Source organism: Lissotriton vulgaris, unplaced genomic scaffold (genome assembly GCF_964263255.1).
Source record: "Lissotriton vulgaris unplaced genomic scaffold, aLisVul1.2 SCAFFOLD_1245, whole genome shotgun sequence".
NCBI classification, from domain to species: Eukaryota; Metazoa; Chordata; class Amphibia; order Caudata; family Salamandridae; genus Lissotriton; species Lissotriton vulgaris.
In genome coordinates this window covers 511,733-532,910 of record NW_028254202.1, presented here as the reverse complement: position 1 = coordinate 532,910, position 21,178 = coordinate 511,733, and the positions used below count along the sequence as shown (strand labels likewise).

General features: G+C 47.4%; 1 protein-coding gene across 1 annotated transcript in view; it reads right to left on the bottom strand.

The window, feature by feature from the left end:
- LOC147659644 (phosphatidylinositol 4-phosphate 3-kinase C2 domain-containing subunit alpha-like) overlaps positions 1-21,178 on the bottom strand; it is a gene marked incomplete at its 3' end in the record, with an annotated part of 452,383 nt that overhangs the window by 168,268 nt on the left and 262,937 nt on the right. Inside the window, exon 9 of the mRNA XM_086951581.1 lies at positions 20,029-20,175. Coding sequence (XP_086807707.1) covers positions 20,029-20,175 — 147 coding nt within the window. The remainder of the gene's footprint in view (positions 1-20,028; positions 20,176-21,178) is intronic.

Below are 21,178 nucleotides of genomic sequence, written 5' to 3'. Positions count from 1 at the left end.
ACACAGCGAGCAACAAGAAGCCCTCCAGATGGTGGCGGAAATCAGTAGCTCGCTGGAAGCAGACCCCGATCTGGAGGCAGGCCCCTGCGCCATCGCAAGCGACGACAAACACATCTATGGAATCCCAGACTCACAAATATCGACAGAACTACCGGATGTCACCCCGCAAACTGCTGACTTTGTCCAGTGAAAACGTCCTGTGCCAACTGGCCCCTCCTGTTTGGCCCTGGGAACTCATGTTGCAACCCGGATTCTGATTCACCGGATCATTGCTGGGCCACTGGCGAGCCCGCCCTGCCTGCGGGGTGGCGCCCGGACTTGGGTCATGCGCCATTGTGTTATTGGCCCTATCGATCCAGGACTGCCAGGGACATCAGCACAGCCTGCGAGTCGTGAGGCGTCATTGCAGGGGTGGACAGACCCCTGAAGGTGACTAGCATGATAGGGCCCCTCTTGGGACATTGTCGGGAGACTGGGCCCTGGGCCCAAAAGACCTAGCGGCCTGCACAACAGGCATTCCCGTTGGAGCTGGGCCGAATGACAGAGACTACCTGTGGAGGGGGAAGCACCCTCAACCTGTTTCCATGATGTTCCTGTAAGGACAGAGCCAAGCGCTCAGTGACCCCCCCGAGGAACTCACGGATTCCTTAGCTCACTAGAGCGTTTGGACGACGACATGTTCTGCTCTCGACCTTTTGGCATTTTGTTTGTTTGTGTTCCCCATGTTCACAGGGTTGATTGCCTCTTTTTGCTCCCCTCCTCTTTTATTTGGGAAACACAGGTATATGCAAAGATATCTAGATGCTGTAAGTGGTTATTTGTCCTATTATACAGTCGTGCTGGTTGGTGGTGGTGGTGGATGGTTGGGGGGTGTGACGAGTGGACAGATGTGAAATGACCTCGATTAAATTTTGCACCTGGAATGTGCATGGTATGCATACACCTTTACGCCGTTACCAGATCTATTCGTATCTCAAACGACACCATGTACACGTGGCGCTATTGCAAGAGACCCATTTGACCGGTCCAGAGATGCTCACACTACGCCGCAGGTTTCTACTGGGTTTTCGGCATATGCCCGAGGAACGCTAATTTGGATACGCCCTGGGGTCCCCTTTGCACTCACCCACAGCAGAGTAGACAGAGGGCAGATTTGTTGTGCTTCATGGAAAATTAGACAGGTAGCCTATTGTCCTCGCTTCCATTTATGCACCCAACACTGAACAGGGCCACTTACTCACAGAGCTATCAACAGTACTGGCATCATGGCATGGCGTTCCGCTTTTGCTCGAGGGAGACTACAACTGTGTCTTGGATATCACCTTGGACCGGTCGTTTCCCCCCTTGGCCAGTGCACCGATGCATGGGGCAATGAGGGCGCTTGTAGACTGGGCGACACAGTGGGACTTGCATGATGCCTGGCGCAATCGCAACCCCCACGCGCGGGTATATTCGTATTATTCAGGAGCCCACACGCTACATGTTCGACTGGACAGATACATGCTGACGAGCGACCTACTCCCCAATGTCACAGACACCTGTTACCTGGGGATCTTGTGGATTCAGCAGAACACAGGGAGCCCAGAGCGAGAGACACGAAGCGGAAACGGACCCCGGGTGAATTCTAACACGCCGGTTTCTTGTGGATTCAGCAGAACACAGGGAGCCCAGAGCGAGAGACACGAAGCGGAAACGGACCCCGGGTGAATTCTAACACGCCGGTTTCTAATCACAATGCTTGTCCGGTAACTAGGACTGCTCCGTATCAAGTTTGAATTAAAGCGCCACAGGCCGTTCTACTTTTGAAAGTGTGACGAAGAGCCTGCATTCATCTTAGAGACAACCGCCAACACCAATCTGGAAATAATTGACGGTAGTTCCAATCCTTGGACCCCTCTTCAATCTGCACTGCCATACTTCCTATGAATTAGCTTCCTTCAAATAGCGGTAGATCCCTCAAGCTGAGTGTCACTATACAGGGAGACTCCGTCTCTTTTTCAAGATACTTATACATTTTTACTTTTTCTTTGGCAAATTTACAGACAGAATAACCGTGCCCTGATGAGAATCCCGAAAGTAATTCTCAGGATTCGAAACGCGTCGGCTAATTTGAAAAGGATAATTCACACACCAGCCACCACTGGTGACATAAGATTCTCGAATTCATTTTCGCGTCTCATCCCTAAATTCCCTTTTTCTCTATTTTTCGTTTTGCTTTAATCAAATGTAAAATGTATTCACCATTCATTGTCATGTATGTTTAAATGTCACTGTCTGTTCTTTCATATATTGTTTGTTTAATTAATGATCATATTGAGTTTTGCTCATATTCAGTTTTGACACTGTGGTGCATTTAAAAGTCTTACTTTGGTTTGATCTTATGCTTAACACAGGTCTTGTCTGCTTATAATATGTTTTGTTTGACAAATGAAGTATAACTGTTTAATTAAATGGTATAAATAAAAGTACCTGGTTGGAAACGACAGTTTGCGTTTTCAATGTCCCATGAATAGGGTTGTAACTGAGTTGTGGAGAGGCACTCCTTTTTCTGATTGCATTTACTAGGCCCAGCCTCCCCACTCGTCCACTAGGGCCAAGCTCCCCTTGTACTCCCGTTTTCTTTACTGAGACATCGCTAACCTCATCGTCTGAGCCTGATCTCATTCAAGCATTGCCACAGGGCTACCAAATAGCTATGGCAGATCGTATTTCTGGGAAAGGCGGCGGTTTAGCAATAGTGTTTAAAGATAGCTATACCTGCCGATGCACTCCCACCCCTGTCCTGGACTGTGAAAGCATGTCGTTTAGTCTGGAACTGTCACCAAATATAAATTTTTCCAGAGTATTGGTCTACCGCCCTCCTGGTTCGGTCAGACAGTTTATAGACTCCGTGCCCTCAGCAGTTGCAGATTTTGCCGCTACCTCTGCTAATTTTACGCTATTGGGCGATTTAAATATGCATTTTGAAGATACTGGTGACCACGCTGCCCAAGAACTAATCGCGGCCTTGTCCGCATTACAGCTAACCCAACTTGTCCTCTCACCTACACATGAGAAAGGGCATTTATTGGACCCTGTGTTTAGCAACTGCCCGAACTTGGTGACAGAGCCCTCCATTGTGCTCCCGTGGACTGACCATCGACTAGTCCCGTTAACCTGGCATATCCATAAACCTCCTGCCCTTCTGACAGGATTACGGGACGCACGAAATTGGTCTAAATTGCCAACAGATAAGTGGGCCGATGAACTACAAGCTACAATATCTCCCATTAGTACAGATCCCACGGTAGCCAATGATACTTTTAACAATTGGATAATTCAATCGTTGGACACTATTCTCCCAATGAAGACAACTCGGACCAAAAGATCTAGGATCTCGGCCCCTTGGTACACTGAAGAGCTTAAGGAAATTAAACGCAAGTGCAAAAGGTTAGAGAGAAAATAGCGACTGGGCTACACAGATCTAGATAAAACTCTATATAGAAATTCCATCCGGGACTATAAACTGGAGATTAAGAAAGCTCAATCTCGATATTATACGCAAAAGATTACTGAAGCTAGATCTAATTCCAAGGAAATTTACCGGATTGTAAAAAGTCTCACTGTCCTCCCCCAGCCCCCTATAAATAGTGATAATTTACAAATTCGTTGTAATGAGATGGCGGACTTCTTTTATAACAAGGTCAATCTTATTTATTCCTCTTTTCCAACTACTCATTTGGATATCCCAGTCGCCACTCCTGCGTACTCCAAACATGACACGATTGACAATGTGTCACCTGTGTTGGAGAACTTCCCTTTGTTGCACTTGGATTTGCTAGCCACATTAATGGCCCAGGTTAAACCGGGCTCTCCTAGTGATCCCGCCCCTCCAAGCTTTTTAAAGACTGTTAGTCATACCATCCTCCCGGTCATACTGAAGGTACTTAATGCCTCAATCTCCACCAACACAGTTCCATCGGCGTGGAAAGAGGCTAGGGTAAGAGCACTTGTTAAGAAGCCTAATATGGATATTAACAACTTAAGTAACTATCGTCCAATCTCCCTGCTTCCTTGGGCCAGCACAGCAAGTTGCTGGGAAAATATATTAACAGCCTCTTAACCAACTTTTTAGAGAAGAACAGTCTGCTTGATCCCTCGCAAACCGGCTTCCGCCCCAAGCATGGGACGGAGTCCGCTTTACTGGCGGTCCTGGAGGAAACAAGAGGCATCTTGGATCGGGGAGGATCGGCGGCAGTCATCCTCCACAATCTAAGTGCCACTTTTGATACTGTAAACCATAAAATCTTATTGCAGCGCCTCCAGGACATTGGGATTCAAGGAGGAGCGCTGGAGTGGATTGGCTCACTCTTAACCAATAGAAATTTTCAGGTCTTTGAGGGAACCACTATCTCTACCAGCAGACCCTTGAACTGTGGAGTTCCGCAGGGTTCTTCACTCAGCCGGACGCTGTTTAATGTTTACATGAGGCCGCTGACTGGGATCGTCCGTCCATATGGTATTAAGATCATGACCTATGCGGACGATACCCAGCTAGTGGTCTCTTTGACGCGGGCTGATGACCCTGCGGGCAAGATGGATCTGGTGTGCTGCCTGAGCGAGGTCAGCAGCTGGATGACAGGTCTCTGGGGGACAGGTCTCTCCACAGCGTCGCCGTGCTTCCCTCACCTGCCAATGCTCTACCGGGTCTCCGGTCAGGAATGTGGGCGCGGCCCCGGGGCCTCCCTCAGTCGGAGCTCACCTCATCAGGCCAGATCGTCTTCCGAAGCATCTGCTCACAGGCTAGCGAAATCCTTTCGCAGGAGTGCAGGATGGCTCCGTCTCGTTAACCCTCGTCTCCGACGGCAGCAGGGGAACAATTCAGGCAAGTGTGTTGGAGCAGCCACCTGGCGCCGCGCCGGACAGCGTCCAGCAATCCAGATATAGCCCGCACTCGAGGCCCCGGCTTGCAACGTGGGGCTAGGCCTCGGGCGTCTCCTCTCCGTCTGCCGTGTATCCCCGACTCCTGGGACCCTCAAACTTTCACCGAGTCGACCGGGGCACTACAGCAGCAATTTCCGACCTTTGTCGGGGCAGAGCAGCCCCCTATCACGGCTGTCAGGGTTTCTTCTCTCCCAGCGGCACCGGAGCTCTAGCAGACTCCGTCCGCCATGATGGCTTGCTAGCCACGCCCCAGAGACACTTGTTGATTATGCTTTTATTTATAATCGGGCAATTCATATTAGTTTGGCTGCCTAGGCAGTAGAAGTTCAAAAGATTGATTATGACACGTAGTTTTAAATGGTTTTGTTTTCAATTGAGAGTTGACATAATTGTGTCTTTCAGTTGAGACTTGCTTTGACATATGCTTTTGTGGTTTTATTGAGTTTTTCAATCATAGTTGTGTTTTTCAGTTGAGAAATGCTGTTTTTCATTGATAGTTATGTCTTTAGTTGAGTGATTAAATTTTTGATATATGTGAATGGTGATAGTCGAAGGCCAAGAGGGCATGGGAGGAATCACATTGGACAGATTTAAAGGACGCTAGTCTGTCTAAGAACGGTGAGCTGTTTTGGAGCCTGGTCAGGAGAACCAGTGGAAGGGACCCTGACCAGATTGGAAATCATATTACCGACACGGAATGGCATGAACATTTTAGAAAACTTTATGCAGGAGATGAGAGTTACGAGGGAAGAGAGCTTCCATATTGCCCCCGTCCTCTTTTTCTCCAGCACCCTTTGATCCCATAGCGAAAAGCGAGGTAGAGGCTGCCATAAACAAGATCGTCCCGGCGAAGGCCCCTGGCTAAGATGGGCTACCAGGTGATCTATTCCGTGCAAATCCTGGAAAATGGACCACATATTTCGTACTTTTTATTAACACTCTTCTGGCAGGGGCCCCCGTCCCAGACTCATGGAAGGGGGCGGAAGTAATTCCCATCTATAAGAGGGGTCCCAGGGGGATCCTGCCAACTATCGCCCTATCAGCCTTATAGATGCTGGTCAAAAGGTGGTTGGCAGGGTGCCACTGGAGAGATTTCTCTCCTGGGCCGGGGAGAACAATATCCTGTTGCAATTCCAGGCAGGGTTTAGGGCAGGCACAAGTACGGTTGATCAGGCCTTTAGGCTGGCCCTTTTGCACTGGAAAGTGTTGACCATTGGCAAGGGCAGTCTTTATCTCTCTTTTATCGACCTGAAGGCTGCCTTTGAACCGGTCCCTCGAGACCGCCTATGGTCGGTCTTACAGGGGATGGGGTTTCCCCAGCCAATTTTCAGTCTTTTGGTCCGCATGCATGAGGATAATTATGCCCGAATCAGGTGAGTAACACAGGAACAGAAAACAGATAAAATCCCTGTTAATAGAGGCGTCAGTCAGGGATTTCTCACTGTTTGTAAATGGGGTGGTTTCTGATGGAAAACGCCGTAGGAAAAGCAATAATATTCCATCTCCTTGCCTCTCCCAAAGTGTACCCACGTCCATGCAACCATAATTCCAACTCCTTTTTGTTGCAGGCCTTATGTTAATTATCTGTATGAAGTGACTGAGTGTGTTAGAGCATGAATACATTTTTAGACTAGAGTGCCTGTTGAGCCCCCTGTTTTATCCCCCGGAGTGGAACACTGTATACCTTGTTTATATTTTCCTCTTGTTTATCTTTATGAACTTATCTCTAAAAATGATCAATAGCACTGATGACTTTATGAATTTTTATATGTATAATCTTTGAATACCTTGCTAATATGACTAAATGCACTAAATCAAACAAAATAAAAAATATATATTTTCTATAAATGATCTTCATTGTGGTCCATTCGTCCCTTTGGTCCTAGGTACTCACCTGATATTCCTCCCCCCTAATCAAAACTGGATCCCACCTGGGACCACCACTCATCATTCCTGGCAGGGTGATTTTTTCTATTTGCTCTTGAAATCTCCCCTCTCGTTCCTGCCTACATCATTTGTTAGTCTTGGGGAACCCCCTTCTATTTCATATAGATGTTGACAACGCCTCTTCAGATCCGCAGCATGTCTCTGAATTAAGTGAAGTGCGTCAGTCAACCGCAGTCACCTCCTTCACCAATCAAACGCAGGAGCCGCTTCACCTGCACAGCTCGAAGGTTCCACTAGAGGGGGCTCCTCCGCCGGGTTTAGCCTGGCAGGTTAGGAAGCCTGTCCACAGGCAGTAATTATTCTCGCACCTTCGTAAATACTCCCCCAGGAACTGTGCTGTAAAAACCCGTTAATATTTCATCCCAGACAGCGGCGGCATTCAGCGCCTACAGTGTGAGCCTGCAGCCGCAGCACGCTTAGTAAACATGAGAAAGGAGTGGGCGCTAGGGTACTGCAGAGGCGTCGTGTCCTTGGCGCTGCTCCTGCTGTTTCTGGAAGGATGCAAATCCGAGCAAGTAAAACGTAAGTAGCATTAATCGAGTGTTTTCTAAGTCTGTATCTGTGTTATAAATAAACTTCAAGTAAAGTCCGCGCTATATAAAAATGCCTTTTGACGCATTCGCGCAAAGTCTGTGCTATATAAAAATGTCTACATAATTAAATAAGTACTTCAATAAAGCATAGAATTTTACGCTCAGAAAGCAATAAACGAAAGCGATCGCGCTCTGAAATGAAGAAACGAAACCGAAAGCACGCTAACACAGCTCAAGAAACCTGCTGGAGGAAACAAACAAAAAAGAGCGCGTGCACGCAGTCAAATCCAGCACAAGAGAAGCGCGTGGCACCCTCTTGTCCCTAATTCCCCTGAGACGGCTCACTAAAGTTGTCGAACTGGAGCATCCTTCGGATGAAACTCCAGCTCGACGTAAAAAGTTTCTTTTAGCATTGGGACTCAAAGGGGCGTGGGAGTCAGAGACCCCGATGACCAAGGCAGAGATTAAGGGAGCCTACTGGGCATGGGTTGATAATCAGGAAACTAGAACCCCCCCTTGCTCAAGCAGACCATTGATGAGTTTCGTCAGCACAAGCACGTGTCCCGCTTGGAGCCCTATCTAGACTTTATCCAGAAATCCAGGGATAGGGCCCTTTTTATTCAGTTTAGACTAGGCACGCTTCCCGTGCGCGAACACACAAATAAATGAAAGCCTCGCCATCAAACTCTCCCAAATTGCCCACATTGTGAAGGAGTAGTTGAAAGTGTCCCACATCTTTTGTTCGCATGCCCAGCCTACATCAAACCAAGAACTAAGTGGCTGAAACCCATATGCTGGCAACTTGGAACTAGGAATCACTGCGAAGCGCTTAGAATCTTGCAAGCTGATGCCAATACAACTTTTGCCAGCAGTGTGGCCAAATTCCTAAGCTGGGCTTGGGCGATAAGATGAAAAGGCCTGGACTGAAGATTTTTTCTTCTCTTACATTTTTTTTGCATTAAAGCTGAGATATTTTAATTCATTTTTAACTTCCCCCTGTGGGTTTCTTATCTTTTTATCTTGCATCAAAATGTTATTTATTGACTAAATGATAATGATGAATGAATCTCCCAGGGTGTGGTATGGAGTTGACTAATTGTCTAGAATTATGAATAGCCACTACATTGTTTTGTACAGTAAACTGCATCCTTTGAGAGATATATTTAAAGATTTCCCAATCTAACTTTTATGTGTATCCTCTATAAAATGTGCTTTTTTACATAATTTGTAAAATTCTTTTAAGATATTTTTATATCGAAATAAAGCTATGATGATGATGATAGTCGAAGGTCATGGGGTGAAATGTAGTGAAAGAGCCACTTTTGTAGTCTGGCACACTGTGATGACCTCCGACTATCACCATTTTGATTGATTTTAGCGTGTTATTTTACCCTGGCCTTAATGTAGGATGGTCCTGCATTTGCCTGCTTCTCTTCTGTTCTGTAATCTTGCTGTCTTTCAGTGGGAGCTGTTACTGAGTGGAACAGTCTTGCCAAGAGCAGAGCATGTGGGATGTGTATTTGAAGGTGTGCAGCTGTGTAGGAATGTGTCAGTGGTGAGAATTATGAGTTCTTACTATTGGCTTTGACCATTCTGTTTTCTGACTTTATCTTGCTTAATGGCAGGGCTGCCTATTGGCTTTGGCATAATCTTATGCCATCTTGCATTAGTGGCCTATGCTTAAGCGACTCCATCTTCTGAGCCTTTCTAGGTGAGAAGTGATGTTTTGCTTTCGCTTGTTTTTTGCACTCTGTGTGCTAGTAGAAACCGGTTCTTATCAGAGGAATGTAATGGCTCCTTCTTGAAGTCATAGCAAAGGCCTGATCAACCAATGCTGTGTCCCCGGCACGGAGTGGTACGGAATCTGATGGGAAAAGGAGGCGAGGCTTGCTAGAAGCTTCGACCAATGTTTCCACTTGTATTAAAAGGGGGAGCCTCCACTGGTCTGATGGAAGTTGGAAGTGGAAGTTTTGGGAGTTAGGATTCCGAGTAAGGGCAGACGTGTATCTCGGATTGAACCCTGATTGCTGAGCTCTGATCCCCGGCTGTGTGAAGACTTCCCCCGGCCAGAAGTGGGCAGTGTATGCATCAGGTGATGTATTTAGTTTTGTGATTATTGCCATTGTGATGTGAGCCAGTGGCTGTGATCGTTTGAGGTATTTTCTTTTTGGTGTGGGAGGTGCACATCCAGAGTGATCCACTACTCTGCGTATATAGCTTTCTGATCTCTTGCAGAACGTCCAGTGTATCTTATCTTATATCAGTTATTGCTCGTTTATTAATCAGTATTATAGTTTGCTCAGATATTGATTCATGCCTGTAGATTATAGGTTTGCTACATATATTTGAATCTAATGCATTTGGTATCCGAGACAGGCTTTGTTTAGACAGTATTATGTAATAAACCCCAAGCCTTATTCTAAAAGTGATAGTCTTTGCATTTTGTTAAATAAAACTCCTTTTCCAAAGGTGCTGTTTATTTTGTGTTGCAGTCTTGTTGTGCCAGGGGTGGTAAGACATTCTTAAAACTGTATATTATTCAAAGGTGTAATGATATATTTGCCTTCCAGGTGGGAGTGCAGTGTTTGGGTGTGGCTTATTGGTGAGAAGCCACATTCAAAACAGACCCTTCGGGAGAGAAGGCGCAGGATTCGTGACCACAGGAGATTGACTGCGTCCTGCGGCAAGGCCTACCACACAGCGGGCCGCGAGGCGGTCCAGTACATAGGCCTGTGAGCCCTGGGCCCAACAGCTTCGTTCTCTCAAGGAGGGTGGCCTCCAGAGAGATCAACTAAGCAACCTCCAGCACTCAGATACATGTGGCGGGGGCCCTTCCTTCTCTCACCCATCTTTCACGTCAGTGCCCTCAAAGAAGAGGATGCTTTACACCGAGAGAGGACCCCCAATCAGAGGGAAGCTGGGGCTGGGTCTGACCCGGGCACACTGCTAGTTTTGACTCTACCCTTCACCGATCTGCTGCCTGAGGGGTGCCCACTTGGAAGGGAGGGAGCGCCCCCCCTTTCTTGGCCCTCATTCTTGCGGCAGACCCCTGAGCTTTTGCGGGACATTCCTGATTGAGAGACCATGGAAAGGGACCACAGTTAACTGGGCCTGGGCTGACCTGACCCCCATGGGACTCTAAAGCAGTGCACCATGGACAAGACACTCAGACCTGGGACAGAATGTATATTGGGGAACACCCTCGCTTAGGCCCTCTCTCCCGCCTTCCTTTTCACACTCCTTTCAGTAGAGGCCCGATTGTGTCACAGGTACACGCCGAGCCTCCCTCCCCCTGCCTCAGACCCCCTCTACTGAGAGTACCTAGGTTGCCAGGCCCAAACTACGCCCACATGGCCTCAGCCAAAACCAAAAAGGTTCAGTTCCCTGACAGAGGTCCACAAGGTGCTAAACCAGGACCTTTCGGCGAAAGATACGAACTGGTCCGCACACAAGACTCCTTGTGGAGGAAACCGACGCAGGGCAGGACTACAGTCGACTCCTGAGACTCACGGCCCAGACACAGACACGATCACAAGGAAACTATCAGCTGTTATTCCCCCCCTCTTCAGCAATGAAGCCCACAATGAGGGCCCGCTACCTGAAGCTGCCAGAAAACTCCCCATTTAGCGGGACTGTTTAGTGCAGGCAGGGGTGGTTGCGGGAATTTCGCACACAACTGATAACATATGGGCCATGGTGGGCTCCCCTGCTTCTATGTTCCATATATCTATGGACCTTCTCCTACTGTCTGCTCCATCACGGTATCTTGTTTGTTTTTCATGGTTGGGGTTTGAGTTCGGTTTCATGGAACTTCCTTCCTACACATTCTGTCACATATGTAAGCTATGGAAGGGTATATGAATCTCATTCCACTTTGCTCGCTCACACCTCAGGGCCCTATCACTTTCTAAGAGTCATACAGGATAGGACTCTAACATCCCCCCCCTCCCCTCAGTCACCATGGAGATTAAAGTGGTGAGCCAGAATGATAGGGGCCTCAATAACCCTACTAAGAGAGCAGCTGTCCTTTCTTTGCTGAAAAACGCTCAGGGCAACATATGTCTCCTGCAAGAAACACACTTACTGCCCAGGGATACACATAGGATGCACTCCAAACGCTTTCCACAGCAATTTTGGTCATCAGGGACAAAGAAAAAAGGGAGGGTAGACATTCTCTTCTCTAAACACTTCCCAGTCACTGTGCAGGGCACAGTAGCAGAAATCAAAGGGCGTCTCCTAGCCCTCTGCTTACAAGTGGGCCCGTTCCACTTTACACTTGCATCTTTTTACACCCCGAATGAACACCAAAAACCCGTTCTAACTGAATCACTAGTTTGGGTACTACAATCCCCAGATGCTGCAGTTGTAGTCAGGGGGAACGGAGGGGTGGGGGGCCTTAACATAGTGACGGGAGCGGAACTCGATCAGTCAAGACACAGAACTGGACTATCTGGGGCAATTTCACCTGAGGGACTCGCGTGGCTCAATGAGTGCAGTCTACGTGACGTTCGGCAAGCTTATCACCCTCAAGACGGGGACTATACCTGCTACTCTGCGACCCATAAATCCTAGGCCTGATTCGATCACTTCTTGGTCTCTCCCACAGCATGGGACCGGGTTAGGGCAACCTGTATTGAACCTGCCCACTTTCGGGCCATGCGCTCATCACACTTACCCTCCGGACACCCTTCAGCTGCAGCCCGACCCCAAGCTGGCGCATTCGTGAATGTTTACCAACAGGGTGCAAGAGGTGATCAGACTCAGCAGCCTCAGAATCAGTCTCACTGAAATCCATGATAGAGGCTGAAACATCAGTATCATACTCTGAATATCCTGGAGAGAATATGCTACTTACCAGTATGCATCTGTTCTTGGCATGTAGGGCTGCTGACATTTATATCTGTGCATAGATCGCCGCCTAGTGTTGGGTCCGGATGATTGCACATTGTTGTCCTGGAAGAGTCTTCGAAGTATCACGAGATAGGTGGCTCCTCCCCTGGACTACAGGGCGCATGGGCATCCACTCCATCCTCAGATTGTTTTTAGCCATTGTGGCAGAGATGGAGTGTAATACAGTAAGTGATGACCATGCTAAGAGTAATTCTGAGTGCTGCAGTCGCTACAGGCGGTGGAGGAGGGCGGGCGATATGAATGTCAGCAGCCCTACATGCCAAGAACAGATGCATACTGGTAAGTAGCATATTCGGTTCGAGGCATGTGGGCTGCTGAATTCATATCTGTGCATAGAATATATAGCAGTCCCTCTATTAGAGGCAGCCGCCCGTGCCAGCTGCAGCAGTCTGAAAGAGTGTTTTTAGAACAGCCTGCCCTACAGCTGCCTGCTGTTTGGAGTGCACATCTACGCAGCAGTGTTTTGTAAATGTGTGTATGGTAGACCATGTGGCTTCTCTACAGATTTCCTCTAAAGGAATGTTTCCAAGGAAAGCCATGGAGGCCCCCAAATTTCGTGTGGAGTGGGCTCTCGGGGGAACCGTTAATGTGCGCTTAGCCTTTTGATAGCAAATCTGTATACACTTAACGATCCACCTGGCTATACCTGCTTTGGAAATGGGGTTGCCTTTGTGTTGTGGTGAAAAGGCAACAAACAGTTGTTTTGTTTTCCTAAAATCTTTTGTCCTCTATATGTAGTACATTAGAGCTCTTTTGACGTCTAGTGCGTGGCGCATTCTCTCTGCCACTGAATCAGGATTCTGGAAGAACACTGGCAGTTCTATAGTTTGATTCATATGGAACTGTGAAACCACTTTAGGCAGAAACTTAGGGTTAGTGCGTAGTCCCACCCTGTTGGAGTGAATCTGTATGAATGGCTCCTGGATAGTTAGTGCCTGAAGTTCACTAACACGTCGTAGCGATGTGATTGCTATTAGGAAAGCCACTTTCAACGTCAAGAATTGTATCTCGCATGAGTGTAGAGGCTCAAAAGGTGGTCCCATCAGTCTGGTGAGGACCACATTCAGGTTCCATACAGGTGCTGGTGGGTGTCGGTGAGGAATAACTCGTTTGAGTCCCTTCAGAAAAGCTTTGATGTCAGGCACTCTGAAAAGTGAGAGATGCTCCCTGATTTGGAGATAAGCTGCTATTGCGGATAAATGTATACGAATGGAAGCATAGGCCAGATTGCATTTGTATAGATGTAACAGATAATTGCATTTGTATAGATTTAACAGATAACAGATGTTGTGAGTAGATGCATCTAGCGGATTAATGTTGTTGCTGGCACAATAAATTACAAACCGCTTCCATTTTGCCACATAACATGCTCTAGTGGTGGGCTTTCTTGCCTCCCTTATGATATCCATACAGTCAGGAGGCAGGTTGAGGTAGCCAAATTCTAAGACCTCAGGAGCCAGATCGCCAGGTTGAGCTGTTGCGGATCTGGATGCTGAATGTCGCCATGGCTCTGCGTCAAAAGCCTGGGAGTGAGGTGCAGCCTTTGATGCGGTACCACAGAGAGTTGTAGAAACGTGGTGTACCATGGTTGGCGAGCCCACGTTGGAGCTACCAGGATGAGAGTCATCGAGTGTTGCTTCAGCTTGTGTGCCACTAGCGGTATTAGTGGTGCTGGGGGAAAAGCGTACGCAAATATGCCTGACCAGTTCATCCATATCGCATTTCCCTGCAACTGTGGTTGTGGGGACCTGGCGGCAAAGCTTTGGCATTTTGCATTTTCCCTTGTGGCAAAGAGGTCTATCTCTGGATGACCCCACGGCTGGAAGTACGGTTGGAGTACTGATGGATGTATCTCCCACTCGTGCATCTGGTGGCTGTGCCTGCTGAGCAGGTTCGCCATCTGATTGTCCTTGCCTGGGAGGTGTTCTGCCATGAGGAAGATGTTTCTCTGAATGGCCCATTTCCACCTGCTCTGAGCCAGATGAGACAACTGTGGAGAGTGTGTACCTCCCTGCTTCTGTATGTAGTACATGGCCGTCATGTTGTCCTTCTGGATCAACACAACCTTGTTGCACAAATGTACTTTGAATGCCTTCATTGCCATGAAGATAGCCATCAGTTCCAGAAGGTTGATGTGCATCTTCTTCTGCTGTGCTGTCCATAGTCCCTGCACTGTGTAGTGGAGTACATGAGCTCCCCATCCCTGGAGAGATGCGTCCGTATAATCTGTGGCACAGGCTCCTGGAACGGTCGGCCCCTGCAAAGGTTTTGTGGATTCCACCAATGCAGAGAGTTGTATGCGCGACCGGTCACCAACACTAGGTCTTTTAATTGTCCGCGAGCCTGATTCCACTGACGTGCTAAGCACTCCTGAAGCGGACGCATGTGTAGTCTCGCGTGCAGGACTATGAAGATGCAGGAGGCCATCATGCCCATCAACTGCATGAACACTCGTGCTGGAAGCGAGTGTTGTGGTTTGAATTTCCGTATCAGCAATTGCATGCTGTTGATCCTCACTGAATTTGGCTGTGCTTTGGCTGCCAGAGTGTCTATTGTCGCGCCCAAGTACTGCCGTATGTGGGCGGGCTGAAGGTGGGACTTTGGATAATTCAGTGAAAACCCCAGATTGTGAAGAAGGTGAACATGTGGGCGGCACATTGCTGGGCCGACTTTGCCTGGATAAGCCAGTTGTCCAGATAAGGGTAGACGTGAACGTTCTGTCTCCGTAGGTGTGCAGCCACTGTCGCCAAGCACTTGGTAAACACCTTGGGTGCTGTCGTCACTCCGAAAGAGAGGACCTTGAACTGATAATGCTGATCCTGCATGGTAAATCTGAGATATTTTCTGTGTGACGGGTGTAGCGGTATATGGAAATATGCATCCTTCAGATGTAGTGTTGCGAGGAAATCTCCCCGACTGAGTAGCGGTAGAACCTGCTGTAATGTGAGCATTTGAAAGTGTTCTGATAGAATGTACTGGTTTAGGGGCCTGAGGTCCAATATGGGTCTGAGGGACCCGTCCTTTTTTGGGATCAAGAAGTACAGCGAGTACACCCCTGTACCTTTTTGTTCCACAGGCACGAGCTCTATGGCTCCTTTTTGCAGCATGCTGACTACCTCCTGCTGCAATAATTGTAAATGCTCTGCGGACATAGGACGGTGTCTTGGGGGTATGTTGGGTGGAGTGGATGTTAGCTCCAGACAATAACCGTACTGGATAAGCTGCCTCACCCACCTGTCTGTAGTGATGGATTTCCAGACCGGCAGGAACTGTTGTAGTCTCCCCGACCGGTGTGGTATGGTCGGGGGGCAGTGACAAGACGTCACTGTTTGTTAGTGGCGGAGGATCGGGAGCTGTTGTTTCCACGACCTCTGCCCTTGGTGCTGTTTCCACGATAGCCACCCCTATTGTGTTTGTTGTAGGTGGTCTGCGTGCCTCCTTTACTGTATTGTGTCTGCTGGGACAGCTGGCCTCTGGAAGCTCCTCTATTGTTGGAGCGACGAAAGGAACCACCCCTGAACTGCTGCCTTTGCAGTCTCTGTGTCCTTCTTAATTTTTTCTAAGGTGGTGTCCACCTCTGGGCCAAATAAGTGATCAGGGTTAACCGGCTGATTAAGTATGGTGGTTTGTATCTCGGGCTTGAAGCCGGAGATTCTCAGCCAGGCATGTCTTCATAACATCACACTTGTATTAATCGCCCTGGCTGCAGTGTCTGCTGCGTCCAGCGCACACTTAATAGATGCGTTTGATATAAGTTTCCCTTCTTGTATTAGCATCTCTGCTGCCTCCTTCTACTCATCTGGCAAGTGTTGTAACAGGGTCTCGAGTGTATCATAATGAGCCCTGTCATATCTGGCTAAGAGTGCCTGTGTGTTGGAGATTTGCCAGACATTTGCCGCTTGAGCTGCCACCCTTTTCCCTGATGCTTCTAGCACATTAGATTCCTTGTCAGGGGGAGGAGCATCACCCGTTGTTTGCGATTTCGCTCTTTTGCGGCCATTGGAAACAACCAGATAGTCCAACGGCAACTGTCCCTTGATATACGTAGGGTCCACAGGTGCTGGTTTGTATTTTTTCTCAATTCTGGGGCTTATTACCCTTGCCCTTGTGGTCTCCTTAAAGATGTCTCCAGCATGTTTTAGGACACCCTTTAGCATGGGTAGAGTCTTGACAGTTCTCTCTGAAGTTGAGAAGGTGTCAAACAAAAAGTCCTCTTCAATAGGGTCAGCATGGAGCTGGACATCATGATGTTTTGCTGCCCTCTCAATAAGTGCATTAAACGCAGCCATGTCTTCTGTAGGTGAGGTTTAAATAGCATAGACATGACTGTCCAGGCCAGTTTGTGGATCCCCTGGGTCAACAGCATCTGCCCAGGGTTCAGTGTGATCTTCTGGATCAGTGTGTACAGGATAACTGTAATCCTCATTGTCACCATCCCCCACATCCACATCTGAGAATGTGGGTGAAATAGGAGCAGTGTCTTGTCCATGTGGTTGTATAGGTTCAAAAAGAAGAAGTGACGTAGCAGAATCTTATATGACTCCATAGGCTGTTCTGGGGCGATCTTTCGCTTGAAAATGGAAAGTCTACCCGTCTCAGCGTCGATGAATTGCCTCGACTCATCTTCCTGCGGAGGCTGCCAATGCTTGGTGGCCCCTTCCGTAGTTGTAGGCTTTGGCCCCATGGACACCTTCGACGCCCGTCTTAGGGGCGAACGCCTTAGGTACCACTTTCGGCGGCAGTATGAACTGTATCGGTGCCGACGACTTCGGAGGTTTGCTGACTGGCTTCGGGGCTGTAGTGGCCTTCGGCCAGACAGCAATAGCCTTCTCTTTAATGCGTTGCAGCGAGTCCAACACCTGCTTCGAGAAAGAGGCGGATGGCTGTGTTGACTCAACGGGGTCTTTAGAGCCACTGCTAGTCTTGGACTCTAGGTCTTTACTGCTTTAGCCTTGTCGAGTCGATGTTTAGGATCGAGAACGTTCTGAGTTTCGAGTCCCTTGTTAGTGTCTACGGCCTTCGGCGCCGACTTCTTCGGGTCGAGGTCCTTGACCATTTTCTTCGGTGCCCCGGCCTTCAGCTCGACACCCTTTAGCGACCTCCCCGGTGCCTATGGTTCAGAAGCCTTCGATCCGACCAAAGTAATACGCACTTTCGGTTTCGATTTAGTTTCCGGTGTTTTCGGTTTTGTAGACACCGATGCTTTTGGTTTCGATTTCGATCGGTCAACCGATGGCTCGTTGGAAATGTCCGTAGCCGGGCCTTGAGGCGAGGCTGTAGAACCAAGCGTTTGATCTCGGGTAAGGCCATGTGGCGATCCCTCGACCTGAGCCTTATCGAGTGTTTTGGTCTCGGCCCCCGTAACAACGGTTGGGCCTAGCTCCTCGCGCGAGCTATCTTCCACGGCCGCAAAGGCCTCATCGTCGTCTCCTACCTTGTCGAGGCTTTAACTGTGCGGCTACGGGGGGGGGCGGAATGGGTGGACCGCTGGCTTTCGGCCTAATGAGGCTAGTGGGAACCACGTCCATGGCAATGAAAAGGACAGAGTCTGTTGGCTATGGTGACTATTGGGGCTGAAAGAACACAGCTGATAGCCCCTGCTGTAGCCACGGAAGGGGAGCAGGCAGAATACGGGTGTCGTGGAGCCACAGAGAGCTCCAACGAACTAGCAGTGGCACTACTGTCCTTGAACCTCGCCAATGCTGAATCCACCTCATCTCAAAAGAGATGGGGTCCACCGCAGGGCACGCCAATGAGAGGGGCTTAGACATCCCCGAAAAGCCAATATTCAGCCACTATTGCTGAAACACCACCAAAGAAACAATGGCTCTGCACAGTGAATAGGTTGTATCAAACCCAGCATCTGATTGTTAACTTTGCTGCAGCCGCAGGTCCAGGTCCTCGACCTCCTTCTGGACCACCATCGCAAAGGAAGCCCCTTCCTCCGTAGCTACTGTGAGAGGAGGGACGAGGACAGTGTCTCGTGAGGTGTCCAGACCACTGGCGTCAACCAGGTCCTCATACCAGTTGTCATCTGCCACAGGCTCTCCTAGACTTCAAGCCAACTGCTGCATATAGTGATCAAACTCTTATTTAATTTGTTGTGGCAAAACAGCGTGCACATTTTTCCTGTCCATGTTCTAGATATCCTTTCTTTGCTAATAGCCTTCCAACTTGTTTATCTCTGACAATTGTGCAGTCTGACAACTATTTTTTCCCAGCTTCTATTAAGATATTATACCATGTACAGCTAAGAATAGAAATAGCAAGTGAATTATATAAACAATGTTACTTTAGGATTAGAAGCATAGCAGTCACTAGGATTGCTAAATTCTACTTATTCATGGCCCGAGTCCTCTTCAAAACAGCTTTCTGCAGACAACACTCTCTGGGTTCAATCTAAGATGTACTCCAGTAAGGCCTGAAAGAAAGTGCATATGCTCATAAGCCTTCATACAAGGTAAGATATTTTAATAATAGTGAAAGCCCTTCAACTGCTTCACAGAGTACATTCAGTGGAATGAAACGCAGTTATGCTATTTATTCTGTCTTAGCCCAGACGGTGTGATCATAAATTAATTCAAAAGGTTGAAACTCCAAAAATGAATCACACTCTAGTATGCACCCATCAGATAATAAAAGCCTCAAATGAGTAATGCAGACCCTAAAAACGTGATTGCCTCTGTGACACTGCATCAATCATTTTTCCTACATTCTGTATAATAGAGTCAAATCAAAAATGATGGCAGATGGAGGGTGACCTGCAAGAATCTCCAATTCCCATTAAATAGGGTGGGTTGGGAGTATCAGAACATGACATGTATTATTAGGCAGCTCAATCTCACTATTTCACTAGGTGGACTATACCTATTCTATTTCTGATAAACACAACTGGGCCAGCCTCATTATGGGAACGTTTGTCAAGTAGGAACAGCCGTATTTATCAGGTGTAGAAGGCGATGCAATATTGCTGGAGTGCATACATAAATAGGAACAATGTTAAATAGTGGTACACACATGATATGCTTTTTGGAGTTGGACTAGAATTGCAAATGCAACAAGGAAAATATGGTCAAGCTGCTCATTTACGGTAGTACAAGATTTATAGAACTAGGGAGCATTACAAATATTCCAGGCAGTTACATGGGACTCTAGGGTATCAGTGAGGAAGTTCCTACTGCCCAGTTTAATAACCTATACTGCCAGACTCACTTGGGTTGTTGGCATAGTGTATCCAGGCAAAAATATTTGCACCATAGTTATCCTTAGATTCAAGAAGAAGGACGTTTCCTTTACTATACGAGTTAATCTTGGCAGATCCTGAACTACTATGCAGACTTTGAATGAATATAGGGAGTGAACATAATGATTGGAGCAGAGGTGCAACATATGTGGCGGTGTCCTTTCGCAAAATCTGCTTCAAGTTAATTCAGTTTACTTATCTGATACAAACATAAAAATCCTGTAACAGCAGGCAGAGGAAAGGGAAGTTGGTTTTTCAGTCTTGTGAATGGATAATAATATTCATTTTGTTAGTCTAAATGTAATTGCAAATACAGAAATAGTTCCTATAATAGTGGTGGTTATTCTACAAATCATTATCAGTCAACTTTCAAGGCTTATGAACAGATTTTACATACTGCACGCCAGCATGAGGCCTAGGCAGAATTTACAAAATAGAGTACTATTTGCTTTTCAAACAAAATATTGTTACCTCTGCACTTTTACTCTTTGGAAGATGAACTGCTCGCTTCAGCTTCTTTACTGAGTCAGTTATGGCCAGTGTTTCAACCCCATCTACTTCACTGCAGATTCTTCGGACAGTCTTTATCAACTGATCTACTAATCTGATTTGGTCATTCTAGCAAATAAGAAAAAAAAACATATAAAATACCCAAAATATATTTACAGACCTATCATTTTCTTACAACTACTCCCCCCTAAATACCACACAAAACCTAAGTCAGTAAAGGGTCAGTAAAGCAGCAGGGAATAAGACAACTTGAACTCCCTATGGCAATATAATTCTACTATTGAAAAGAGTGGGGGAAAAAAAAGACAAGAGAAAAAAAACCCTAAGGGATGTGTGGCCTTGGTTCAATTTCAGCAGAGTAATGATTCAGCTAGTATGTACTGGCATAATACAGTGGCCTGGGTCTCCGTAGGGGGCACGGGTTTGATGTGAATAAAGGCCACCCTTGTACATTATAGGGTTCACAAGACTACATTTCCCATGCCCCACCCGCTCGGGCGGAAGAGTACCTATGACGTTACGACGGTCGCACCAAGTAGCATCTGATGGTTGCCCTGCCTATACATGCCTATTCATAGCGGCCACCTTTCGCGCAGAAAACAACAAGTATAAATTACTTGGAGCAGTCGAGTTCAGCTGGCGATGGGGGAGACACTTAGGTAGAGGACCGTGTGCATGTCCTTAATGACATGAGTAACGGGGATACTAGAGTATGGATGCATACGAAATTTGGTGCATTTCGCACAATATGAGCCAGGAAAGGGGGTCAAACTACACCCCCGCAAGGTATTCTTATCCACAATTGGAAGATGCTTTTTCCCCTCTTTCGGACACTAAGGGTGGGATGAGGTCAGGATAGGTCATGATTGTGCAAGACCAAGCAATCAAGCCCATCACTGGGTCCGGCTATGGTTATACAGGATAATTAATCAATGAGTAACTAATTACATTATCCATTTAACAAAGTGTGTGACTACAGAAGCCGCCTCCCAGTGCCAGACCATGAGGGGATTGAGAACCTTACATAGAGTAAGCTCAAAACGATAAAAGAATATATGGATTTGTAAATTCTACCACTTAATATGCATGTTGTTTGCAGTGTCACTTTCTC